General features: G+C 48.2%; 1 protein-coding gene across 3 annotated transcripts; it reads left to right on the plus strand.

Annotated features, from left to right (window-relative positions):
- Nucleotides 1-966: 966 nt before the first annotated feature.
- Nucleotides 967-24,858, plus strand: Dennd2d (DENN domain containing 2D). 3 transcript variants are annotated; one of them, XM_042678584.1, is made up of 12 exons: nt 967-1,078; nt 7,732-7,907; nt 8,735-8,847; nt 10,220-10,289; nt 10,967-11,044; nt 12,178-12,318; nt 14,449-14,597; nt 17,281-17,458; nt 22,007-22,048; nt 22,678-22,762; nt 23,323-23,562; nt 24,358-24,858. In XM_042678584.1, exons 6-12 carry the CDS (start codon nt 12,214-12,216, stop codon nt 24,432-24,434), a joined length of 876 nt encoding a protein of 291 aa, XP_042534518.1. In that variant the 5' UTR covers nt 967-1,078; nt 7,732-7,907; nt 8,735-8,847; nt 10,220-10,289; nt 10,967-11,044; nt 12,178-12,213; the 3' UTR covers nt 24,435-24,858. The 3 variants fall into 3 exon arrangements, with proteins under 3 accessions (XP_042534518.1, XP_042534511.1, XP_042534503.1); XM_042678577.1 differs by lacking the exon at nt 967-1,078 and adding an exon at nt 1,380-1,572; XM_042678569.1 differs by lacking the exon at nt 967-1,078 and adding an exon at nt 6,849-7,153.
- Nucleotides 24,859-26,773: the final 1,915 nt, after the last annotated feature.

Below are 26,773 nucleotides of genomic sequence, written 5' to 3' on the forward strand. Positions count from 1 at the left end.
CCCTGAGTTCAGGCCTGAGTACTGGCATAAAAAGCAGAAATAAACAAACAAAAAAAAGCTGTATAATTAAGTAAAAATTGCCTACGCCCAGTGTAAAGGCAATTTTTAGAACCTCTAGGCTAAGAGTAGACAGTTTAATACTAGGGCTGTCTTCCCAACTTCTGGGCACCCCTTCAGTCTGTGGTTGTAGGGAGAAGAAAAAGGGCTGTGGGTCTGAGGGTCATTACCACAGCTCCCGGACATTTTTCTGCCAGAGTTTCATCTTCCCACTGACTCCCATGCCTGAAATGGAGACTAAGATTAGTGAATAGTGACGTTTCAGGTGAATCTTTCCACCCATCCCTTACAGAGCCTGTCCTGGGAGGGAGAGGATTTGTCAGCAGAGGATTCTCCTGGAGCAAGTGGTGCTTGGCCCCATATCTTGGTGGATCTGAGTTTGAAGTTGGAATGGGTTTAGGTGGTCAGTGAAGGTGAGCGTGGGAGGAGAGACTGCAAGTCTGCTTTGGTACTGGATAGTAAGTCCCTTAAATTCGTTTGGTAACAGCAACCAGAAAGTTTTCCACAACCTGAGGCGCACATCCAGCTCAGGGTAGGGAGATTAGCATCTGTTTATTTTATTTCCTTTTTTCAATACTGGGGCTTGAACAGAGCCTGGATGCTGTCTTTTAGCTTTGTTCGTTCTCTACCACTTGAGCTATATAGCTTCATTTCTAATTGGTTGTGTGTGTGTGTGTGTGTGTGTGTCAGAGAGAAAGAGGCAGAGAGAGACAGAGACAGAGAGAGAGACAGAGAGACAGAGAGAGAGATGAGTGATTAGCTGGTGATAAGAATCTCAGGGACTTTCCTGTCCCTGCTGGCTTCCAACCTCAATCCTCCAATCTCAAGCCTCCAGAGTAGCTGCAAGCATGCGTCACGTCACCAAGGTTAGAGCTTATTGAGCTGTCAAAGAACAACGGCTGAATGAAAGGCAAGGTGAAGGCCTTGGTCCACATCTTAATGCACCTTTAGTGGGAAGACAATCCACTACCGCGAGAGACCGTGGAGACCGCCAAAGGCCAACACAGTTGTAGGGAGAGAGGTAAAGGGAGCAGATGGGTGTGGAGGACTGGAAGTTTGCTTGAGCTTCTGGGGTTCGTCTGGGGCTCCCCGGAAAGCGCCCTTGGAGGTGAGGACGCCTTCAGGCACGATCCTGCGCGCTCCGGGACTGTGGGGATCCCGAAAGTGGCGCTTCCTGGAGGGTGGGCGCGTGGTGGCGCCGCCCCTCGCGGACGCGCGTCGAGCGCCCTCTGGCACCGGGCACGGGGCGCAGCCCTGCCAGCGGCTCGGGGCCGAGCGAGCCCTCCCAGGTGCGCCAGGGAGGCTGGGCGGCCGCCCGGAAGGTGCGCTGCCCCGCCCCGGCCCTGTCCCCGCGCCCCATTCCCGCGTGAAAGCGAAAGTCTCCGGGCCCGCGGAGGTCACGGCCGGGGGGCGGGGCGGCGCGGACCGGGGAGCGGGCGCCGGGCACTCGCCGGGCCATGGATGGGTTCGGGCGCCGCCTGCGAGCCAGCCTGAGACTGAAGCGCGGCCACGGGGGTTAGTGCGGGCCTGGGGTTGCCGGGGTGAGGGCGCGGGGACAACGCGGGGTTCCGGGACTGTAGCAGGCTGGAGGGTGTTGGGGACCCGTGCAGGGCGGCGCAGGGGGGTCGGGATCTGCGGGCGTGAGTCCGGTGCGCGCGGGCGATCGCGCAGGTAGAGCTGCCCAGGGTCGGGCCGGGCGGGGCGGGGTGGAGGTCAGCGGAGAGGCCGGGTCCATTCGAGCCCGGAGGAAACCCTTGTGGGGGCCCCCGGGCCACGTGTCGTTTCATCCAGGAAGCTTGTGGTGCAACCGCGGGGTGCCTGAAGCGCCTGCCCCCCCCCCTCCGGCGTGCCCTCCAGGAGGCGCCGCCTCAGCCCCACGTCGCTGCCCGGGCTTGCAGCTTGCCTTTGCTGGTCCCGCCCGCACGCAGAACCCCGCGGCCACGAAAAACGGGTCTCTGGGATGACATTCACACCCTCCCTGGGGGGGGGGGGGGGCGGGTTCTGGGCAGGGTGTGGCAGGCAGGTAGCCCTGCTGCGGACACCTGCTGCGCTGCCCTCCCCGTGTGGCCCGGGACCCGGGCGCTCCTCCTACCCCTCATCCCGCACGGGGAGCCCCCTGGCCACGACGGTGCGGATTCAGTTATAAGAAGAGAGGCACTGCTGGTTGCATTAGTGCGCCCCGCGTTGGAAAGACCGCCCTAGGGGAGGCCAGTGTCCTCCCCTCTGCGCCGCGATCTGCTCCTCGCCCTCTCATTCTGCCTGCGTCGCCCCTTTTCCCACCCTGGCTGCTCTTCCCAGCACCGGGCAGATCCACCTGCACCGTGGGGCGGGGCCGGGGAGGGGGGCGCGGAGGCTGGGCTTGCGCAGTGACTGCACCCGAAGGCAGACAGCCCGTTCTCTCTTCTCCAAGAGCATGACCTGGTTCCCCCCCCCCCCCCCCCCCCCGCCAGCCCCCAGGGAAGTCTGCTCCAGTGCTTGGGGTCGGCTTCCTATGGCTCCCAGGAGACATTCCCGTGGTGTCCCCCTCCCCCTCCACCATAGGTCTGGTGATTGAGTATGGGGGAGAGTCTCCCAGAGGTTGACAAACTGGGTAGATGAGTTGTTTGTGTTGGCTTGTGTCCTCAACCTCCCTGGGGTCTTCCAGCTTCCCCGGGGATTTTTCCGTTCCTACTGTATTTGTTTCCTGGGGGAGGAGGCAGAGGGAGGGAGGAGGTCTAACTGGGGAGGACTAGTGGTTGTGGACCTCTGGTCCTGGGTTGAACACAGCTCAGCTGGAAGAAGAAGCCCTAGCGTATCCGCTCAAGATGCCAGAAAATCCCCATACCTACATTCTAGACAATTCTGGGACTTCAGTCAGGTGGCTATGGGAGGGGCTTCCTGGTAGAGGAACAAGTGTAACCAGACTCCTGGCTCTTCTCTTGAAAGGGTGGCTCCCTTCTCTGCTCTAAATAAGCATTCCTACCCAGGGCTCTGGGTACTCTCAATACTATCAGGAGAGGAGCTTTTGGCTTCGTGTAGACTTTGAGGACTCCCTCTTCCATTGACATAATTATTGGACCAAACTTAAAAAAAAAAAATCTTAATCAGTGCAAGGCAGTGATATCTTGGTGGAAGGGAATATTTGGTCCTGTCCTTCCTTCCTTCCTTCCTTCCTTCCTTCCTTCCTTCCTTCCTTCCTTCCTTCCTTCCTTCCTTCCTTCCTTCCTTCCTTCCTCTCTTTCTTTCTTTCTTTCTCTTTCTTTTTTCCTTTCTCTTTCTCTCTTTCTCCTTTTCTTTCTTTCTCCCTTTCTTTCTTCTCTCCTCTCTGTATACCAGTGCTGAGGTATGAAATACTTGAGTTTGATAAATGTGAAGTTTCTTAAGGAAGAGAAAGCAGTCTTTTGTTAAATGTCTTGGGTCTTGGGTCTCAGCCCAAAAGTCTAGTTCACTTTTTTTTTTTTTTTTTGGTCAAGGATTTCTGACTTTGGCTGTTCCCCTATCTCTTCTGATAAAGCAGGAGGAAACAGGCTAAAAATGCTGCTCCAAGGATTTAGGAAAGGACATGATTTCCTGAGCTTTTGGATCATCATGAGAAGATTCAGGTTCTCAAGGCCCTTTGCAAACTCTGTGGGATATTTGCTGTGGAAAACTCTCAGAGGCAGGAGCCTGGACAAATCTCACCCTCCACAGCTCTGATTAAATGACCTCTTGGTTGCTCTTATGCTTCACTTTCCCCATCTGTATCAGGAAGCTGCTAGTTCCTCAAACAGGCCTCAGTATAGGTTGTAAGACATAGTGATGGCTGTGTGTCCTGACTCACGTTCTTCACCTGGTGAAATATTCAAAACATACTTCGTTACTGTGACTAGGGCTTCCGGCTTCTCCCTAGAGTCATGACTGGGTCCTTCTTTTTTTTGTTGCTTTCTTTTTGGTTTGTTTGTTTTGTTGGTTGTGGGACTTGAACTCTGGGCCTGGGCGCTGTCCCTCAGCTCTTCAGCTCAAGGCGAGCACTCTACCACTTGAGCCACAGTGCCACTTCCAGTTTCTGGTGGTTAATTGGAGATAAGAGTCTCATGGACTTCCCTGCCCGGGCTGGCCTTGAATCCTGATCTTTAGCTCTCAGCCTCTTGAGTAGCTAGGATTACAGGTGTGAGCCACTGGTACCTGGCTATTGCTGTTTCTAAAGATGGGGAAAGTGGGCTAAACTTAAGTCCTTGTACATGGCTAGGCAGGTTTGTGTGCTTCTTGAGCAACGCCCCCATCCTTCTAGAATCCTGGCTTTTATTAGTTCCTGTCTAGAGTTCTTGCAGGCGAGCTAGCTCCCTGTCTTTATCACCCTAAAACCCCTTTCTTATTCTCAAACCCCACTCCTTTCCAAAGGGATGCTAATTCTTTGCAGGAATGGCAGGCACTATTGTCAAATCACTTTGCCTCCTGCCTTTCCTGAGACAACTTCCTACCACATCTTACCCGATGGCTTTTCTATTCCAAAAGTGTATGTGAGCTGAGTGTGCACACCTGTAATCCCTACACTTGGCAGGATTTGTTCCATCATGGTTGGGCTACGTGGGTTTACAGGTTGAGACCCTGCCTCAGCAGAACAAAGGTTTCTGTAGGGATACTAGATGGTTTAGTACTATCTTTTCTCTCTTTTTCAGGCTCCAGACAATGCATTTCAACTTGCTGACCTGGCTCAACAAGGAGAAAGTTAGAGCAGGAGGGGGAGTGGGGTGGCCATCACCCGGATGCTTTGCACTGCTGCTGAGTGACTTCTGGCAGTTAATGCAGCCAGTGCCCAACTTTATGCTGGGATAAGTTCCTGAGTCACTGTTTCCTATTTGGAAAGAGGGAAGCTGCTGGACCCTGGGACAGCCCCAGTATCTGCTTTAGCCCAGGAAATGCCACAGGAGAGAAAGAGAGTTGTTATTGGAGTTGTTCTGGAAGTATCTACAACTCTCAGCGCAGATCTAGGCTTATTCTCTTCTATCAGAAGAGAATCTTTGGAATCCATACAGACTTCCAAGGATCCCCTCTTCCATTTAGATAATTATGAGGCCAAGCATTTCCCTTTATTAGGGCAAGGTCGTGGCCCCTTAGTGGCAGGGAGTGTTTGGATCTATACTCTTCTTTTTCTCTTCTTGTTCTTGGGACCCATCTGAACATTGTCCTGGGCACTGTCCCTGAGCTTTTGCACACAAGGCTAGTGTCCTACCACTTGAGTCACAGCTCCACTTCTGGTTTTTTGATAGTTAATTGCAGACAAAATCTCCAGTTCTTTCCTGCTGGGGTTGGCTTGGAACCCTGATCCTCAGACCTCAGCCTTCTGAGTAGCTAGGATTACAGGCATGAGCCACTGTCCTGTGCTTTTGATGGACTGAAGGGTTTGTTGGTTGGTGTCAGTCCTAGGGCTTGAACTCAGGGCCTGGATGCTGTCCCTGAGCTTTTTTGCTCAAGGTAGTACTCTGCCACTTGAGCCACAGCTCTACTTCTGGCTTTTTGGCTATTAATTGGAGATAATCTCACAAATTTTCTGCAATCCTTAGATCTCAGCCTCCTGAGTACCTAGAATAATAGGCATGAACCATGTGTCCTGTGCTTGTTTTGTTGTTGTTGTTGTTGTTGTTGGTTGTGGTGCTTGAACTCTGGGCCTGGGCACTGTCCCTCAGCTCTTCAGTTCAAGGCTAGCACTCTACCACTTGAGCCACAGCACCACTTCTGACTTATTCTGCATATGTGGTGCTGAGGAATGGAACCCAGGGCCTCATGCATGGGAGGCAAGCACTCTACCACTGAGCCACCTTCCCAGCCCCTCACTTTTTTTTTTTTGTTTTGTTTTAAAATTTACTTCATCATCATTATAGAGATGATGTACAGAGGGTAACATTTACATGAGTCAGGTAATAAGTACATTTCCTCTCATACAGTGTCATCTGGTCCCTCACTTTCCCATTCCCTCCCTCCCATCTCCACCCACAAGTTATATAGTTCACTTTCAGCAATGCCCAGTGAGCTCCACTGCTATACTTTGCCAACCTTTTTCTTCAAGTTCTGTGCCCATCCTCCTGCATATGCACATGTGAATACACTGTATATAAAGAATACAGAATCATCAGAAAAAGAAAAAAACAAATTTAAAGAAGTCTTTTGTGGGGCTGGAAAGGTGGTTCAGTGGTAGAGCGCTTGCCTTGCATGCATAAGGCCCTGGGTTCAATTCGTCAGCACCACATGAGCAGAAGAAGCCAGAAGTGGCGCTGTGGCTCAAGTGGTAGAGCGCTAGCCTTGAGCTGAAGAGCTGAGGGACAGTGCCCAGGCCCCGAGTTCAGGCCCCACTACCAACAAAAGAAAAACAAAAACAAAACAACAACAACAAAAGTCTTTTGTTTCCATATCTTGGGAATTCATTTCAGTATGTATATTATTTTATATAAATTGGAAGAAGTGCTTAGGCATTTCACCTTTGTGGTTCTCTCCTAAGACTAGCCTCTTTCTGTCCTGTGCTCTTAGATCTGGCAATCCTGGAGTCTCTAGAATGTGGCAGGTGGCTTTGTGGGGGTTTTCAGGCTCTGTTGACTATGGTGAGAAGTGAAATGCTGCCCATTAAGTCCTGAGGATGCAAGGTCCTAGTCCTGAGATTGACCCACAGGTCCAATGCCATTGGGCCTTTATTGTAAATAAACTGACAGCTCAGAACTCAAAGCCCAGAGCCCAGAAGCAGTTGAGCCTCAGCGCTGTTTGCTGTTTGCTTATGACCTTTCGTCTCACCACACCCTGGGGCTGTAGGGAGGAGCTGAGAGCTGAGCCGCACTGCCAGGATGCTGGCTGTGTCAGTATCACTATATATGTGCAGTTGCCTGCTGGGCCTGGTTATATCCTTCTTTCTCAATTACGGAGTGCCCAGGATGGAAACTGCTCTACCCTTTCTGGAAGACAGAGTGTGGCTGTGCTTCACAGAGTTGTGGCTGGAGACAGAAGCGGCAGCCTCCGTAGGCTGTTTGTAGCCAGCCTGGGGGTGAAAAGGAAAGTCTTTCATGCTCCTAAAGGCACAGGAAGATGGAAGGACGGAGGGTAGGCCAAGCCCTCAGGCTCTTCCGAAACCGGTTACCTGGACTCCGAGCAGGTCAGGAACTGGATTGCCCACTTCCTCTTTATCTTATGGTGACCCTCTCAAATAGGCTTTGGTTTTGTTTTTTTTTCTTTTTCCTCTTTCATTTATAGGCCAATTGGTCTCCCACGTGTCTGGGTTCGGTTTGCCTGGTTGCTGGGTTGAGCTGCTTGTTCCTTCTGGGAGGTTGGGGGTGGAGGCTGGTGTGTTCACAGCCTCTCGCCCTGTGGGCCTGTGTGCATGTTCTGATGAGTTAAGATGAGTTTATTCACCTGGAAAACCATTCCAGAACTGGCCAGGTGGGCCGAAATTCCATGGTACCAGCTGCACGTGGCCACATGGCCTCTTTAGGACCTTTTTTCAGTTTCCACGTCTATGATTTCTTTCTTCCTCTTGGCTCTCCCATGGTTTTCAGTTTCCCAGGGCAGGTGTGGAAACTGCCCACTTGGCCCTGGTAACTGGCAGTACTGGACTGGCTCCAGCCATCTCAGCACGAGCAAGAGAGAGGGGGAGAAGTTGCCCAGATTGACCCAGAAGCCTCCAGGTGGACTGATGGATGACATACTGAAGGGAACCTGGCTTCTCGGTTTCAGGAACCCCCCAGGACAATGCAGGAGAAGCTACCAAGGAAACAGAAAGGACCCAGGACCATTCTCTATCCAGCTTTGCTGGGGGACAGCACTTCTTTGAATACCTTCTAGTGGTTTCTCTGAAAAAAAAGCATTCAGGGGATGACTATGAGCCCACCATTACCTACCAGTTTCCTAAGGTAAGGACTTACCGTGGAGAAGTGTTGAAAGGTGATGGGATTTTATGCTTCCTCTCCCCACCTGCCTGGGCTTGAGCTCTGAGCTTGCTGCTCTCATTTCTTTTGTAGACTGAACCTCATGCTCTGCTATCACCCAAGGAATCTAGGTCTGCTTTGTGATGGACGGACTGAGCCTCCCTAGCAGGGAAAGTTGGTGTGTGTTCTTGCCCCTTTAGGGCCTCCTGTTCTTCCAAATTCTTCCTTCAGTCACCTTTCTCTGCCGAGAAGCTTACTTACTGTCAAACCTCCTGTCCTGATCTCCTCCCTGGTTGTTGGGGAAAGGAGAGGGTGGGGCAGCCTCCAGCCAGCAGGCAGGCCCAGGGCTCAGCTATCACCGAAGCATCAGACTTCTTCGTGTTTGATCGTGCAATGGGTGAAAGGGTGAGAATTGGGCATCTTCCTGTTAACTCCTCTCGTTAGCAACTGCAGTAGCTGAAGTGCCTGTTTCTCTTCTCTGATGTGGTATCTCTCTGATGTTACCCTCCCACGGCGTGGGCCACCATAGGGCCTCTCTGTAATCAGTGGAACCCCTGAACTCTTTCCTTCCTCTGTAAATCCTGAAGATATGGAAGTCTACCCAAGTTTATCTTGATGTGGCCCAGAAGGAGCTGTTTTGTCTTAGGGGACCATTCCAGGCAGACTTGTGTGAAGTGAGCCCAGGAATTCTTTGGTCCCCTGGCCAATGGACAACGTTTGTCCTCTGATAGTTTTACTACCTCAAAAGAAGCCCTATCAGGCTTCTGTTCCTCTTTAATGCCCCAGCAATCCATTGTCTCTTTTCCTTGTAGCGAGAGAACCTGCTTCGGGGTCAGCAGGAGGAGGAAGAGCGACTGCTCAAAGCCATCCCTTTGTTCTGTTTCCCAGATGGGAATGAGTGGGCACCACTCACCGAGTATCCCAGGTAACACTCAGCCTTGGGGCGCGGGTGTCAGATTGGAAGAGAAGGAGCAAGTGTGAGCCATCATGTGGCTCCTGTGGCTCCCTAACCCCATGTACATGATGATTTCCGACCATGGAGTGCATACTGGGATATGAACTCAGAGACTTATACTTGCTAGGCAAGTGCTTTGTGGCTTGAGCCACACCACTAGATTACCCCCCCTTTTTTTTAAAACTTAAAGTTATTTTTTAGATAGCATCTAGCTTTTTAAAATGTGAACTGCCTGGGATCAGGATTCTTCTGCCCAGACCACCTGCATAACTAGGATTAAAAGCATACACCACCACATCCAGTATGTGTTGCTAAGGCCAAAGATCTTTGCTTCATTTTGACCTATTGCCAGATCACAGTCATGTTCCACCCCATCCCCGCCCCCACCTGCCCCAGAGCAACAATCAATGCTTTTGACCCGCAGAAGCTGGGCTCAGCAGAAGGCCTTGCACCTCTAGGAAGATAATATCAGGAATCTTTGAAGTTGACTGCTTGAGTTCACATTCTGACTTTAGCACATATGTGTGGACTTTGGATAAAAAATACCCTCTGAACTGGGCACTGGTGGCTCAAGTCTATAATCCTAGCTACCCTGAAGGCTGAGATCTGAGGATTGCAGTTTGAGCCAGCTATGGCAAGAAAGTCTGTACACTCATCTCCAATTGAACACCAAAAAAAAAAAAAAAGAGGCAGAAGTGGAACTGTGGCTCAAGTGGTGGAGCACTAGTGAGCCTTGAGTTAACAAGCTCAGGGACAATGCCCAGGCCTCAAGCTCAGGTCCAGAGAGAGAGCCAGAGCCAGAGCCAGAGAGAGAGGGGAGAGAGAGAGAGAGAGAGAGAGAGAGAGAGGTTTTTCAAGCTAACATTGGGGAGTCACATGAGTTCTCATAGCTACTTAAAAGACTAATAGCTGAGAATTGTGGCCCCAAGCCAATCAAGGCAGGAAAGACTCTTATCTCCAATTAACTACCAAAAAAAAAATGCTGGAAATGGAGCTGAGGCTTGAGTGATAAGAGCATCAGACTTGAGCCAAAAAGCTAAGGAGCAGCACCCTTGAGTTTAAGACCCAGTACAGGTACAAAAAAAGAAAAAAAAAAAGACCATTCCAGAACCTCTGTTTCTTCCCTTTTAAAATTTGGGTAATAATCGAACCTCTCTTAACAGATTGTTTTGAGATTTAAGTAAGATGATACCTTGAGGGCTTACTGCCCTGAATGCGCTCATACATTACCGGGGTTCTTGCTACCAGGTTAAAAAACAGCTCCCCTGTGTCTTCTTAACACTGACTACTTTCCTGTTACAAAATCTAGTGCGCAAACTAAGCACTTTCTTCTCTTTCTTAGGGAGACCTTCTCCTTTGTCCTGACCAACGTGGATGGGAGCAGGAAGATTGGCTACTGCCGGCGCCTCTTGGTCTGTGCTGCTCAGAACTGCCTTCTCCTCTCTGTAGCCTTCTCAGCTCCACAGCTGGGCTTGCTCAAGTCTCAGTTGCAAAAGCCCAGGCTCACCAGCAGTGGTGGTGGTAGGGAGAGTACAGCCCTGCACTTGTTGTCATGTTAGTGCCTCCTCTGCCAGCCCACAAGAATCAAGACAGGGCCCCTCCTCACCTGCCCCTGGTACCCTAGGCTTTGACCTGTGCCCCCTCCCATTTTCAATAGGTCCATTTGTGAGAGACTCCATGAGAGTTCTCTCTATCTTCACTATCCAGGCCTGCTTGCTTTGGGCTTCTGGAGCCTCCCAAGTAGAGGCTGGGATTTAGACAATTGCTTTGAGGTTTTAGGGTCTCTGGAGGGCTCTCCAAGGCACCTTTACAGTGCCATTTTCTCATTTCTAAGCTCACTTGTTCCGCTTTCCTAAACTTTAGATCACAATGGCCCTGAAGGCAAGAGGGTTTGCCTTTGGGACCCCAGCCCCTTCAAGGCAATCTTCTTCCCTGCTGCCATTCCCATGAATGGAACCTCTACGCAGCCAGGCCCTTTCTGCATCTGGCCATTAACCCTCACCCCCACCCTTCTCTGTGTCCGTCAGCCTGGGTGGGAGAAGCCCTTAGGGAGGCTGTGGCCCTGAAGAATCCTCTTGTTTCTCCGTAGCCCACAGGCCCTGGTCCTCGCCTTCCCAAAGTGTACTGCATCATCAGCTGCACCGGCTCCTTCGGCTTGTTTGCCAAGGTAGGAGTGGAACAAGATTCCTCAGGGCCTGTTGGGCCTGTTCATCTTCCCAGCGCTGTCTGGCTGCTGGCCCTACCTGTGCAACCTGAGCCTTTAGTGAAGCTGCTTCCTGACAGCCCAGTCAGCATCAGGGCACGTGGGCAGACTGAAGAAGAGAGAGGGCTTTGATCTACTTGATTTCAAGTGACTGTAGAGGTCCATCTTTACCCTCCCCCACCCCCAAAGCCACTGTTTCCATTTCCTTCAAGGAAGAAAGCCTTGGATGCCAGTCAAGGAGAATGGCTTCAGGCCTTTTGAGGTTATTTGGTTTCCTCATCTGTCAAATGGACCTAATGATCACCACCTTCCAGGCTCTGGGGCTGTTTTGTGAGGTCCAAGAGAGGTGTAGAGCATGCTGGGCACTGGTGGCTCACACCTGTAATCCTAGCTATTCAGGAGGCTGAGGAGTGAAGATTTCACTTTGAAGACAGCCCAAAAGACTCATCCCCAGTTAATCAGTAAAACGTTAGAAGTAGAGCTGTGGCTCCACAGTGATAGAGTGCCAACTTTGAGTGGCTAAGTGAGAATGCAAGGCCCTGAGTTCAAGCCCTAGTACTGGTACAAGAAAAAAAAAAAGGATAAAGAAGGGGCACATCCTGTCTTGGTGGGTAGGAACTGCCCCTTGGCAGGTCTCTTGGAAGAAGAATTCTGTCAGCTTTTGCTTGGGCAGAGCTTTTATCTGTGTATTGTCCTAAAGGCCAAAGGTAGTCTCTGGCCCTAGAGAGACTCCAGTGGGAGCTGGAGGACAGAGTACCACCCAAGAGGGTACCATTGCGGGCTCTTATTCCAGCCAGTGTCATTGTGGATGATGACTTTGCCCTGGAATGACTTCCTGGTGACAGTAGTTTTATGTTGGTATGTGAGAAGGGAGAGACATGGATTTGTATATGGAATATGAACAGAAGGTGAGGCAAAAGCAAATCTTGTTCAGGATGGAGAAATCAGATTATTGGGCATGAGACCGTGTCTGTCAGGGATAACTAGCTGGTGAAGGGACCCAGAAGATCCATGAAAATAAGCCAGACCAGTGTGAGAGCCCCATGATGCTCAGGGGCATCCTCTGGACCAGGCTTCCCATGCTCCTTTCCCTGCAGATCCTGGATGAAGTGGAGAAGAGGCATCAGATCTCTATGGCCGTCATCTACCCGTTCATGCAGGGCCTCCGAGAGGCTGCCTTCCCTGCGCCTGGAAAGACTGTTACCCTCAAGAGCTTTATCCCTGACTCAGGCACAGAGGTAGGTTAACAAATAGGTGAGATCCCATTCTCCACCTGACTGTGGCACCTCTTACCTCTGTTCTTCCATTTATCAGGTTAAAGGACAGAGAAACGAAGCCAGGTGGGGACTAGGAATTGATTAGAATTCTAGGCAGAGCTGAGATCAAACACACATTTGCTGAGTGTCTTAATTTGATACCCTTAAGCAACTAAGTACTTACTAGTCCATTTAAGCTTGTGTGTGTGTGTGTGTGTGTGTGTGTGTGTGTGTGTGTGTGTGTGTGTGTGTGTGTGTGTGTGTGTGCCAGTCCTAGAGCTTGAACTCAGGACCTGGATGCTATTCTAGTGCTTTATTGCTCAAGGCTAGCAGTTTAACACCTGAGCCACAGTTCCATTTTCAGCTTTTTTGGAGGTTAATTAGAGTTGAGTCTCATAGACTTTCTTGCCCAGGCAGGCTTTGGAACTGTAACCCTCAGATCTCAGCCTCCTGAGTAGCCAAGGTTACAGGTATGAGCCACTGGTGCCTGGCTACTGAAACTTTTGTGTATGTGTGTGTGGCAGTGTTAGACTTGAATCAGGTCCTGGGCACTATCGCTAAGCTTTTTTTCCTCAAGACTAATGCTATGATCCACATCTCCACTTCTGGCCATTATTATTATTATCATTATCATTATTATTATTATTGGAGGTTAATTGAAGATAACTATCTCTTGGATTTGTCTGCCTGGCTGGCTTCAAACCTCGATCTTTAGATTTCAGCCTCTGGAGTAGCTAGGATTACAGCATCCAATGCCCAGCCACTGAGTCTTTTGTTGTGATGAATATACCATGCATATTGAGGTTTGGGTGCTGTAAGGGACTTTGCTCCCAGCCTCCAAACTGCCACTTGGCCCCACACCTTATTGTGTACATCTGTCCCATGTACTTACCTCACGTCCTCCATCTGTCTGCTTCTTATCGCCTGTCCCCCGTCCCAAGCCCCACCCATGTTACATGGTTTGGTATGGTTTTAAGTCACAGACAGACTGTAGCAGCAAGGAGAAGAATGTTGTTGTTTAGAACTTTAGCCTCAACCCCCTGGGAATTGTGGAGAGTCCTTTTGCACCTCCAAGCCTTGGCTTTTCCACAAAGAAATAGAAAAGTGGCTAGAATTTTTCATTAACAGGACAAAAGAAGTACAAAATGCTTTGCTGTTTGCTAAGTAGTACTATTTTCTGCGTACACAGTGGTATTCATAAGGAACCCTGACCTCTTGGAGCTAAATGTTTGATGAGGAAAGATACATGAAATAAATAAGCATGTCAATAAATAGGTAATTAAAACTAAGTACATTATGATGAAATCAAAACCATGGCACTCCATGAGGAAAAGACCAGCAAGTATTAGATGACTAAGGGAGGCCTGTGAGGCCTGAAAGAGGATGGAATGAGACAGGAGAGCAGAGGAGGAAAGCCCAACCTATGAGACCTTCAGGCAAATAGCCTTTGCTCAAGAGCAGAAACTCACTGAGGGAGAGGAGTATGCTCAAGACATGAAGACCTCATGTTAAACATTATACTGTGCCATCCTCTCAGTAGAGAAAAGTACTAGCCAACTGCCAGTTGGCTCACACCTGCAATCCTATCTACTCAGGAGGCTGAGATCTGAGGAAAACAGTTTAAAGCCATCTTGGACAGAAAAGTCTGTAGACTCTCATCTCCAATTTACCAGCAAAAAGCTGGTAGTAAAGTGGTAGAGCACCGATCTTGCACAAAACAGCCAAGAGAAAGCTTGAGGCCCTGAGTTAAAGTCTTAGTTCTCAGTTCTGGTGCACACACACCACACTACCACACCACATCTCTCTCTCTCTCTCACACACACACACACACACATACACACAGAGGGAGAGAGAGAGAAAGAAAGAGAAAGAGAAGGAAGGAAGGAAGGAAGGAAGGAAGGAAGGAAGGAAGGAAGGAAGGAAGGGAGGAAAGGAGGGAGGGAAGGAGGGAGGGAGGAAGGAAGAGAGAAATGAAAGCAGAGGAAAGCCACTGGTAAGTTTTCAGCGTGGGAGCTAGGCTCTTCTGTGGGGAGAATGAGTAGGGCTCACCCAGGCCCTGAATTTTGGGGTTTGTGTGATCTTGCATTGTGATGACCTCCTGGTTTCCTACAGTTCATCTCACTGACTCGGCCCCTGGATTCCCACCTTGAACATGTGGATTTTAGTTCTCTGTTGGACTGCCTCAGTTTTGAGCAGATTATTCAGATCTTCGCTTCTGCTGTGCTGGAGAGAAAAATCATCTTCCTGGCAGAAGGTCTCAGGTGGGCCCACTACTGAATGGCCAGCTCGATCTGTATCTCTGGGCTCAAGGGAGCAGGCTGGATGTTCTCAAGGATGTCAGACTGAAGGACCTGGATGCCTACCCTCTTGTTTCCAGTTCCTGTAGCTATACTTTAGGCCTAGAGAAGCAGTTCTTATAACTACCTTGCCCCTCTTTCTGAACTTGATTGCTGCCTAAACCTGAGGAAGCTTCCAGTAGTAGCTCTGAGAAGGACAAACTATCCCTTGGGCAGCCAGGTGGGTCAGGGTAGGGTGGATGCGAGCTCATTCTGTCGAAGCAAAGCTGAGGGCGGGAAGAGGGTGGAGACCAAGACTTGAAGACAGATAATGGAGGGTAAGCCCATCTATGCATTTATTCGCTCATTCAGCAAACATTTATTATGTGTCAACTGCCAGATGCCAAGCATTGGAAAGATACCAATAAGCTCCTTGACCTTAATGGGGAGCAGGATTGTGTAGAGGTGAAAAGCATAGGTATTGATTAAAATCAACAGGAGTTTCAAATCCTCCTCCTCCTTCTCCTCCTCCTTCTCCTCTTCCTTCTTCCTCTTCTCTTCTCCCTTCTCTTTCTCTTTTGCTTTCTCCTCCTCTACTTCCTCTACCTCCTCTTCCTCCTCCTCCTCCTCTTTTTTTTTTTTTGGTGCTCATACTGAGGTTTGAACTCAGGGGGTATTGCTCTCACTTGGCTTTTTCCACTCAAAGCTGGATCTCTACCACTTGAGCCACTTCTGGATTTTTGCTGGTAAATGAGATAAGAGGCTCATAGACTTTTCTGCCCAGACTGGCTTCAGATCTTCAGATCTTCAGATGTCAGCCTCTGAGTAGCTAGGATTACAGATGTGAGCCACTAGTCCCCAGCAGTTACTTAACTTCTGAAAGTCATGATCTGATCTGTAGAATGGAAATTATTTTACCTATCTCATTAAGGTCTGGAGATTAGGTGGCTAGTATCCTACCAGGTACACATGATTAAGTCCTAGCTGCTATTCCTACTAAGTTCACAGTGGAGTACATTTGAAGCAGGACATGATCATGACTTTATATTAGGGATGGGAAGAACCAACGATGTTGAGCTGACAACCTTTTAACCTTTAGGAAAGAAAAGGAAATTAGGGAGCCAGACTAATCAGGGAACTGAGATCTGAGGATCAAGGTTTGAAGCCAGTCCTGGCAGAGAAATCTGTGAGACTCTACTCTCCAGTTAACCAGGAGAAAAAAGCCAGAAGTGGAGATGTGGCTCAAGTGGTAGAGTGTCAGCCTTGAGTGAAAACGCTAAGGGAGAGCAGCCTGGTCCTTAGTTCAAGCCCCAGCACCTACACAGAAAATGAAAAAGGAAAAGGAAAAGGTAGTTAGGGAAATGCCAGAGGTAGAGGAGAGATGAATGTTTTAGGCTCCAGAGGAAAAGAAGCTTTGGTAGGGATTAGGGTCTGTGCATTGAAAATTGGAAGAAAAGCAGTGATAACCACAACAGAATGAGTCATATAGGCTCATCCCTGTGTGAAGAGGTATCATCTTGTGCTTTGGAAATAGCTTGTCCACTTCCAGCCCTGTATGGAAGCAGGGGTTTTCTGTGGTGGTCAGGCCTCAGGCTCCGGCCTTTTCCCTCACATCAGCGTTTGGGAAGAAGATTAGAGGATGTACCTCCAGGAAAATATCCTCACTCCCGACTTCCTTCCTACAAAGATTTTTCAGATTCTGAGGCTCATGCTGGGAGGGGACTTCCAGTCAGCCAGGGATTTAACTAGACCTTCAGAGACTTAGTCTTTCTGATACAGGAAGTGCTAGCTTGGTACCAAGAATCGGAACCTAGGTTTCCGCATCTCTGTTTTCATTGGCCTCAGTGAGGTACAATTTGGCTGGAAAAATGAAGAGCCATGAAAGCTAGCAGAGAATAGAGAAGGCAGAAATTGGTGTTTTCTCTCTCTCTGATCTATCTATCTATCTATCTATCTATCTATCTATCTATCTATCTATCTATCTATCTGTTTAAGGAACTAAGTGATGACTGTGAAGAATGTTTTGTAGCCAAGTCTAGAGTGGCCACCTCTGTGGGACTTTCCATGAAGGAATCCTTGCACAGAGGTTTCTGGAACCTAGGAATTTCCCAAGTTAACTAAGGCGTTGACTTGGTAGCTTTCAATAACCTCAAATGGTCCCAAGAGAATCATGTGAGGTCACATGGGGTTGAGGGTAGATAGGCACACAGGAGATAAAGCTTTGTCTCTCTGTGGTCATGACTGTTCCTACTCTGTGAGTTCCTTAAAAGCAGGGCCAGAGTCTTACCCTTTCCCAGTAGCCATGTCCTCTGATGTCCTCACATCAGAGAGTCCCAATCATTTCTCTGCTCGAATGAAGACATCTCTTCTTCCTCTCTTCTTCTGAGCTATTTCTATTTTGGATTAGAAATGAGGAGAGTAACTGGGCAAAGAGATGAAAGGAAGCTCCACCCTGGTGAGCAGAGCCAGGGCTCACTCTGTCTGCCCTTCCCCTCCTGACAACAAGTAGCTACAAGTTCTGTAACCACCATGGCTCTCAGACTTGCCTTTCTACACCAGCACAGGTTGCACTGTCAAGGGCTGCTATATGTATTGGGCTGTGAGGGGGAGTCAAGGGAGGAGGCTTGGGAACCCCTCTGACTCTCATCTTCTGTGCTCTGTGCTCCAGCACTCTGTCTCAGTGCATCCATGCTGCTGCTGCGCTGCTCTACCCCTTCAGCTGGGCACACACCTACATCCCTGTCGTCCCAGAGAGTCTTCTGGCCACTGTCTGCTGCCCTACCCCCTTCATGGTTGGAGTACAAATGCGCTTCCGGCAGGAGGTGATGGACAGCCCCATGGAAGAGGTATGCTGCAGCAAGAAGAGTGCGTGGATTTGGAGCCAGGCAGACCTAGATCTGGACCCCAGCTCTGCTGCTAACAGCTGTTTGATTTGGGGCAAGTTACTTCATCTCTTTAAGCCTCGAGATTCCACGTCTATACGATGGAGCTAAGTGTTCAGTTGCTGGGGCCTGACACATCCATAGAGTACGGGCTCTCTTCTCTGGGATGATTTCTCTTTGGGCAGTATGTGATATATTCAGGGATCCTGAGGCTCCTACACCAGTCTGCTGTAGTGAGCAGTCTCTGGAGGCATCTCATCTCCCAACCGAGTGGATGACCATAGCTGGTCTGTACCGCACACACACCTTGGAGTCTGTTCAGATTACTTGGAAGTGAGCTGTCCTGCAAACAATGAGTCTTAAAAAATGTAGGGCTGGGAAGGTGGCTCAGTGGTAGAGCGCTTGCCTTGCAGGCCTGAGGCCCTGGGTTCCGTTCCTCAGCACCACATAAGCAAAAAGAAAAAAAGCCGGAAGTGGCGCTGTGGCTCAAGTGGTAGAGCCCTAGCCTTGAGCTGAAGAGCTGAGGGACAGTGCCCAGGCCCAGAGTTCAGGCCCCAGGACCGGACCCCCCCCTCCCCCCCAAAAAAAAAAAAGTTGATTCCTGGGCTGGGAAGGTGGCTCACTGGTAGCGCGCTTGCCTTGCATGCATGAGGCCCAGGGTTTGATTCCTCAGCACCATATAAGCAAAAAGAAAAAAGCCGGAAGTGGCGCTGAGGCTCAAGTGGTAGAGCGTTAGCCTTGAGCTGAAGAGCTGAGGGACAGAACCCAGGACGAGAGTTCAGGTCCCATGACCGGAACCCCCCCCCCAAAAAAAAATTGATTCTTGTAATAAAGTGCCATTTCTTTGAGTAGCTCAAAGCAAATGAAGATACAAATCCATTCAAATCCTCTTTGATTTTGTTAGCTTTATTATTGATTTAAGTTGTGTATGTGTGTGTGTGTGTGTGTGTGTGTGTGTGTGTGTGTGTGTTAGTACTGGGGCTTGAACTCAGGACCTTGTGCTCTTGCTCAGCTTTTTTGTTCAAGGCTGGCACTTGAGCCATATCTCCACTTGAGGCTTTTTGCTGGTTAACTGGAGATACAAGTTTCTTGGATTTGTCTGCCTAAGCTGGCTTTGAACCTTTATTCTCATATCTCAGTCTCCTGAGTAGCTAGGTTTGCAGGGTTGAGCCACCAGTGTCCACCTTTTTCTATTTCTTCTTTTTCTCCCTCCTCCTTTCCTCCTTGCCCCCTTTTCTTCTGTGTTGGTACTGGGGGTTTAATTCAGAGCCTTGTGCTCCCCCTGCTTGCTGGCTTATGGTTGGTACTTTACTCTCTGAGCTGCACCTCTAGCCCAAATTTTTTCAAGTTAATTAGAGATGGAGTCTCATGGACTTTTTTGCCTGGACTGGGGCTTTGAACTGAAATCTTCCTGAGTAGCTAGGATTGACAGGCATGAGCCACAAGCACCCAGCCTGTCTTTATTTCTTGTCTGTGACCCTGACCCAGAACAGGGATTCAGTGTGAAAATGACTGTTAGAGAAATCTATCTCCCGTGTAGAAGAACAACATGAAACATGTGCTGTGCTTTCAATTGTTGTAGGATCAATAGGCTAGCATGTTTTGATGTCTGAAGGCAGGAGAGCTACTTGGGCTGTTGGCCCTGGCTAATCACCATTTCATTCCATGCAGAGAAGGCTAGAAGGGCAGAAAGGCTAGCTACTAAAGAGGCCTCCATCAGCCTAGTGGGAGACACTCCATTTTATACAAGACATAGTTGAACTCCAGAGAATCCACTTTCCTTAGCAGAAGTCCACACAGGCCACGTAGAACCAAGTACAAAGTTGAAAAGTCCTGCAGGAGGTATTGCTGGGCCAGGGAGGCAGGCTGAATGGCCCTTCTTTGCTCCCCTAGCTCGCTCACCCTTCCCTGCAGCTGCTGACTTGAATACACACGCCCTTTGAACTGCCCTTAGCACTGTGACTAACTGGGCCAGAGTATTAGCTTTCTGTTTAGCAATTAAACTTCAAATGTCCCAACCCCCAAAGTTACGAAACTTCCTGAACCTCCAGTTCCTCGGAAGTTGGGGCCCTCCCTCAATGGTCAGAGCGGGGGAAGGTAGAAAGACTCTGGTTCATGCTGTTTCAAAGCCTTGGCTTACTTTGCTCTTAAGCAGCTACTCTGAGAAGCAGACAGGAGGTGAGAATGGAGGAGGGTCATTTGGGCAGAGTGACTGGGGTTGGGGTGGGGGAAGAGAATCTCTTGACTCTACTTATAAGCTCTTGGACAGACATTACTCCATAGACCATAATATGCCCAAAGAAGACTTTTGGGAGCAACTTTGAAAAAAAAAAATTCTTCATGTGCAATCATTCCTCCCAGCCCCCTAGATGAGCAGCCTTTCTTTCACGAAAGCATCTGAGCCTATGTATACAAGCGGTTTCAGGCCTGAACTAGTTCAGCTTTTCTCCAAAGATGGATAATTGCAGTGTGTGCTGTTTTGGCATATTTTCAGACTCTCTCTTCCATGCAGAGAGGGCTAGAAGGGCAGAAAGGCTAGCTACTAAAGAGGCCTGCATCAGCCTAGTAGGAGACACTAGGCTGTTTTGGAAGAAGGGAACATATAGGAGATTCTTCACTCTCCTGTAAAGACTTAGGTAACACATTGAAAAAAAAGAGGCCCAACGCAGGATTTGGGGGATTGTGGCACACTGGTGACCCCATGTGGTGATACCCCTGCCTAAAAGGGAATGGCTGAATGCTACTCTTGAGTTTTTGGCTTGGATTTAGTGCGTTCACTTGGCTTTTTCACTCAAGGCTGGAACTCAACCACTTGAGCCACCCTTGTACTACTGCCTTTTGTGATTAATTGGAGATAAGATTTTCTCAGATTTGTCTACCAGGGCTGGCTTTGAACCTCGATCCTTAGATTTCAGTTTCCTGAGTAGTTAGGATTACAGGTGTGAGCCACCAGCTCCTGATGGAATGCTGCCCTTTAAAATGTGGAATGGGCTGGGCACCGGTGCTCACTCCTGTAATCCTAGCTACTCAGGAGGCTGAGATCTGAGGATTATGGTTTAAAGCCATCTCGGACAAGGAAAGTCCAGGAGACTCTAGAAAAGCCACTAGAAAATCAGAAGTGGTGCTGTGGCTCAAGGGGTAGAGCACTCTCCTTGAGCTGAAGAGCTGAGGGATAGTGCCCAAGCCCAGAGTTCAAGCCCCACAACCGACCAAAAAATAAAATAAAATATGGAATGGTGTGTGAACTTAGGATGTTTCAGGAAAAGTCTGAAAACCCAAATTTCAGAGAAAAGATTCCAACATAAATATTGGGAACTAATCCAATTCTGAGGACCCAAGAAACAGATCTTCTGGTTGTTTGTAGTTCCTGGTTTTGATGACAGGCTCTAAGGTCAGGATGGTACCCCAGGCTTCTCCTACTTGTCTCCCCAAAACAAATGTCTCTTTATTCTGTCTCCTTCCTCTTCTTGTTGATGCTCATTTTCTTCCCTTACTGAATTTCCTGTGGAAAGCTCCAACTTTCTGATGGGGCTTATTTCATGAGAATAGTTTTTTTGGTGTAGCCATTGAACCCAGGGTCTCATGCATATTGAGCACACACTCCACCACTGGCTCACTGAAGCAATTTGCAACAGAATCTCAGCAATTAATTGTACATAAAGTTGGTGCAAGCACCAAGAGGTCAAAACATGTCTGTCTTGATCCTTGAGCAGACCAGAGATGAGCTGAGAGGGGAGTTGTAGAGGGCAGAACACAATGCCAAGGACAGCTCAATGTAGGCTTGAAAACTGGTATAATGCTGATAAAAGTTAACCAGTTTTCAACTTACAGTTATTATTATTATTGTTTTTCTGGTGCTTGTATTGAGTCTTAAACTCAGGCCTGGATGCTGTGCCTTGTCTTTTTTGCTCAGGGCTGACACTCAACCATTTAAGCCACAGCTCCACTTGCAGCTTTTTTGGGTAGTTAATTGCAGTCTCACAGACTTTTCTGCTTTGGTTGGCTTCAAACTATTATCCTCAGATTTCAGATTCCTGAATGATTAGGTTAACAGGTGGGAGTCACTGTTGCCAGGCTGCAACTTACCTTCTTGAAGATTGTTTCCTCCTATGCCAAATGTAGATAGCAATTACCTCACAGAAATGTTGCCCGGATTAATGAGATAAATTATGCAGTTTTTACCTTGTGTGCTATGTGTTAGATGTTCAAATAGTGAAATAATTTCTCTGATCAAGGGGGTGACTGGCTATGATTTTCTCATATTACTCCCCTTTTACCTTAGTGAAATTTCCCATCCCCTTTCCATGTGCAAATACACATACTCTTTGACTGGAAGAGAACTCAGGTTTCTAGGAAAATGGTGAGGGATGGGGAATGCCAAGCTGGAAATGAGAATTGAATGTGCTGATTTTGTTGTTACCTGGGCCCAAAGGCATAGCTATAGGCAGAAATGGGGATGGTCTGTGAAATGCTGAGATTTATGAAGAGGTGATGCCGTTCTGTTTACTTCAGGTGCTGCTGGTGGATCTTTGTGAAGGAGTCTTCTTATTGTCGGTAAGTATGTGGGTTCAGAGCCCTTGCAGGCCTACTTTAGTCTCATGTTCCATGAGACTATTAACTTGTGTTAATATAACTTCTCTCTCAAGGAAGACACAGGCAAAGACCAAGAAGCCTTCCTTACAAGAAAATTGTCAATGGCTACTTTTATGTGTGTATGTGTGCTAGTACTGAAGATTGAACTTTTGAGTGCTTAGATTGTTTTTTACTCTACTACTTGAGCTACATCTCCACTCCCAGCTCGTTGCTGGTCATTGGAGAGAAGTCTTACAGACTTTTCTGTTAGGGCTGGCTTCAAACCTCAAACCCTCCGATCTCAGCTTGCTGAGTAGCTATGATTACAGGTGTGAGCCACTAGCACCTGGACTAAGATGATCTCTTGCTAATGTTTCAAGGAAAAGTGGAGGCAACAAACTAGTTTGAGCTGTGGTTTATGGTGGTTTAGTGATAAAGTAGGGGTGTGGAATTCATGCTATCTTCAAGTTCTATTTTTTGGGCAGTACTAAGATTTGAACTTGCTCGTTAAGAGCTTTACCACTTCAACCATGCCTGTAGCCACTGCTTCATGCTTTTCTGCTCTCCTCTCCAACTGCATGATCTCTGAGCTGACTCTTGTCTTCTCCTAGGTTGGTGATGAAAAAGACATCTTACCGCCGAAGCTTCAGGATGACATCTTAGCCTCTCTTGGCCAGGGGATCAATGAGTTAAAGAGTAAGTCATAGGCCTCTCCTACTTTGGATTTCTCCAAGGTGATTTAAGGGCATGGTTCCCAATCCTCCTCCCACACCATCTTTCCCCCCAGTACTAGGACTTGAAGTCAGGGCTCTGTGCTCTCCCTTGGATTTTTCCGCTCAAGGCTGGTACTCTACCACTTGAGCCACACCTCTACTTCTACCTTATTTTTGCTGGTTAATTCAAGAGGTAAGCTCACAGACTTGCCTGCCTGTGTTGGCTTGGATCCATGATCCTCAGATCCCTGCCTTCTGAGTAGCTACGATTACAGGTATGAGCCAATAATGTTGGCCCAACCATTCCCTTTAACTCAAGTGAATTCATTCAAAAGAATCCTAGATCCTGAATATGACATTTTATTTTTCCTAACAGTCGCCAAGTACCCACACCCAGACTCCCATTCTAATTAGCCAATCAGTTGTGAGCCCTTCCCAATGCTTTCTCGTGTTTCTGACCTGGAATGGAAGCTGTTCTTGGAGGCTAGTTTGGGTAATTTATCCTTCTGTGACTCTGAGATGGCCTTTCTGTGTTTCCTGTAGCTTCAGAACAAATCAACGAACATGTTTCAGGCCCTTTTGTGCAGTTTTTTGTCAAAACTGTTGGTCACTATGCTTCCTATATCAAGCGGGAGACCAATGGGCAAGGCCACTTCCAAGAACGGGCCTTCTATAAGGCTCTGAATTCCAAGACAAACCGGCGATTTGTGAAGAAGTTTGTGAAGACTCAGCTCTTCTCTCTTTTCATTCAGGAAGCTGAGAAGAGCAGGCATCCTCCTGCAGGTACAGTGACAGTCCCCATCATATGCCAGAGAGGGTCCTCTTTAGGACAAAGCCCGGCTTTTCTCCAGAGACCTACAACTAACCTGAAACCTAAGAAAATGCCTCATATACGTTGTGTAAAAGTCAATGTCCACCAGGACGATTTGCTTTACTTTAGATCTAATAACAGCTAATTGCCCCATTTGTGTGCCTTTTTTTAGGCCAGAGAGAGCCTGGCGACCCTCGTAGGGTTGGAACTGTGTGCAAATGGGAGGGCACATGGGACATGGGTGTAGACAGTCTGTTTCTGTTTTTGTTTTTGTCGGTCGTGGGGCTTTAACTCTGGGCTGGGTGTTGTCCCTCTTCAGCTCAAGGCTAGCGCTCCACCACGTGAGCCACGGCACCACTTCCAGCTTTTTCTGCTTATGTGGTGCTAAGGAATTGAACCCAGGGCCTCATGCATGCATTCTACCACTGAGCCACCTTCCCAGCCCTTTTCTGATTTTCTTCTTTTTTATGGGGGTTGGTCGTGAGGCTTGTCCCTGTCCCTGTGCTCTTCAGCTCAAGGCACAAGCTCCACCACTTGAGCCACAGCGCCACTTCTGGTTTTCCGGTGGTTTATTGGAGATAAGAGTTTCACGGACTTTCCTGCCCAGGCTGGCTCTGAACCGTGATCCTCAGATCTCAGCCTCCCGAGTAGCTAGGATTACAGGCGTGAGCCACCAGCTCCCGGCTCTATTTCTGATTCTTATTTCTTAGGTCATCACATTCTGTTTGACTAGGCAAGATGCCTCAAACATGTATTTCAACCCACAGGTTATTTCCAACAGAAAATACTTGAATATGAAGAACGAAAGAAACAGAAGAAACCCAGGGAAAAGACTGTGAAATAACAGCGATGGGGAGGAAGACAAGCTAGACCCGCAGGCTTGTTCAGCACTTTGGCACTGCCAGTGTGGTAGGATGGTGGAGCTCTCAGCCCCAGAACCCACAGCCTCCTTCCGAGTCCTGGTGACCAGTTCTTGCTGGAACCTGGTGTGTATTTTGGGATCTTTGTTGACAGCTTTGGAAGGACTTTGAAGGCCTGACCTCAAGTTCACAAAACTGGACTAAAGCTGCTTTATTTTTTATTTTTGCAGAGGTGACAGTGAGAAACAGTAGTGCAGGTGTTGTAGGTGCTTGGTTAGAAGCTGCTACAACTGCCATCTCCTAGGAACCACTATTAAGAAATTCTCAACAGAAAAAGCTGTTGGAGCCCAAAGGCTTCAAAAGCCATAGACATTCAAGGTGATAATAAAGATGAAAATTTTATTGTTTACATGTATGTGTGTCAATATCTGAGGCAATACATTTAAATAAACTGAGCTATAAGTGGAGGATCTGGTCATGGCATGCTGATTGAGCTCACAGGACCATAGGGGCCAGTAACAACACAGAGTGCAATCAGCGCTAGTCACATGGAATATCCTCAATCTAGGGGGGAGAGGCTGCTAGCTGGAAAGAGGCAACTGCAGCCTAGGGTAGTGTGAGGGCAAGAATCTCAGTCCTCAGAGCCTACATGACTATAGTAAGACTGCATGGCTTCTATAAATAGGCTGGCCTGTCCACAACTTAAGTCTGGACTAGTCCTTTTAGTCTTCTACCTTCCATGTCCAACTGCTTGGATTTTGAGAACCCTTTTAGCTAAACACATTTGTATCAACAAATTCTGAGACAACAGGAATCACAATGTTAAAACTCTGAAGGAATTTAGAGGTCACCTAATTCTCCTGCCCCCCTATATAACTACTGACAAACTGTTTAAACATTGTAAGAGATGGAAACGTTTGTTTTTTTTTTTGGTTCCGGTCGTGGGGCCTGAACTCTGGGCCTGGGCGCTGTCCCTCAGCTCTTCAGCTCAAGGCTAGAGCTCTAACACTTGAGCCACAGCGCCACTTCCGGCATGCAAGGCAAGCGCTCTACCACTGAGCTACCTTCCCAGCCGATGGAAAGGTTCTGAGGCATCTTATTCCGTGTGTGTGTGTGTGTGTGTGTGTGTGATTATTAGGACTTGAACTCAGGGCTTTATATATATATATATATATATTGTTGGTCATGGGGGCTGAACTTTGGGCCTGGGTGCTGTCCTTCAGCTCAAGGCTGGCACTCTACCACTTGAGCCACAGCACCACTTCCAGATTTTTTCTGCTTATGTGGTGTTGAGGAATCGAACCCAGGGCCTCATGCATGCGAGGCAAGCACTCTACCACCGAGCCAACTTCCCAGCCCAGGGCTTTATATTCGTTCTTAGCTTTTTCACTCAAGGCTGGCACTCTGCCACTTGAGCCCCATCCCTACTTCTCACTTTTTGCTTGTTAATAATAAGAATTTCAGACTTTTTTGCCTGGGTTGGCTTTAAACTGCAATCCTCAGATCTGGGCCTTCTGAGTAGCTAGGATTATAGGTGTGAGCCTCCAACTTCCACCTAATTAGCTGCAGCACGAAGCCAAGCTTGGGAAATCCGTATTTCCTAAAAGTGTCTTTGGGTGACTTTGATGGTTGGCTAGGTAAATGAAGAATCAGGGTTGGTGGAGGTCTTCCATAAATGTACTTTTGATCTGCTGCTGCTGCTATCTAAGGCTAATGGAAGGATATAATGAATACTTGGGTGTTTTTCAGATTCCTTTTATGCTAATAAATTCTAGAACACACATTTCAATTACCCTAACAACTCGGTTTATAACTTCAATTCATGAAAGCCTAGTATTGTGTGGCAGAAAGCAATGGATTAAAACTCAGCAGACAGGATTTTGGGCTCCATTCTGAAAAAAACATCAGTATATGTGACACTGGTATTCAGCCTCTTCAGACCTTAATTTCCCCAAATTCCTCAATTTCCAGGTAATTAACACCTGTTGTATTTATTGAAATAATCAAACAAGACAAGAGACATATCAATACTAACAAAAAATTAACTGTCCTTCTTTGCCTTGGTACTTTCTAGTGTATTTCTCTATCCCAGATGCTGAAGAATTTGCTAGCAAGCAAAGCCAGTGAGAGATTGATTTCCTTTCCTGCTATGATCTAGCAAAGAAATTGAATGCTTATGTCTCATTGTCAATCTAGATCTGCAATGAATTGTGGAAAGCTTTACTGCAAGAGAGCCAGATGCTGGTGCCTCACACTTGCAATCCTTAGATACTCAGGAGGCTGAGCTCTGAGGATCACAGTTCAAAGCCAGCTTGGGCGGAAA

The sequence above is a fragment of the Dipodomys spectabilis genome, unplaced genomic scaffold (assembly GCF_019054845.1).
Source record: "Dipodomys spectabilis isolate Male_0828 unplaced genomic scaffold, ASM1905484v1 ptg000002l, whole genome shotgun sequence".
NCBI lineage: Eukaryota > Metazoa > Chordata > Mammalia > Rodentia > Heteromyidae > Dipodomys > Dipodomys spectabilis.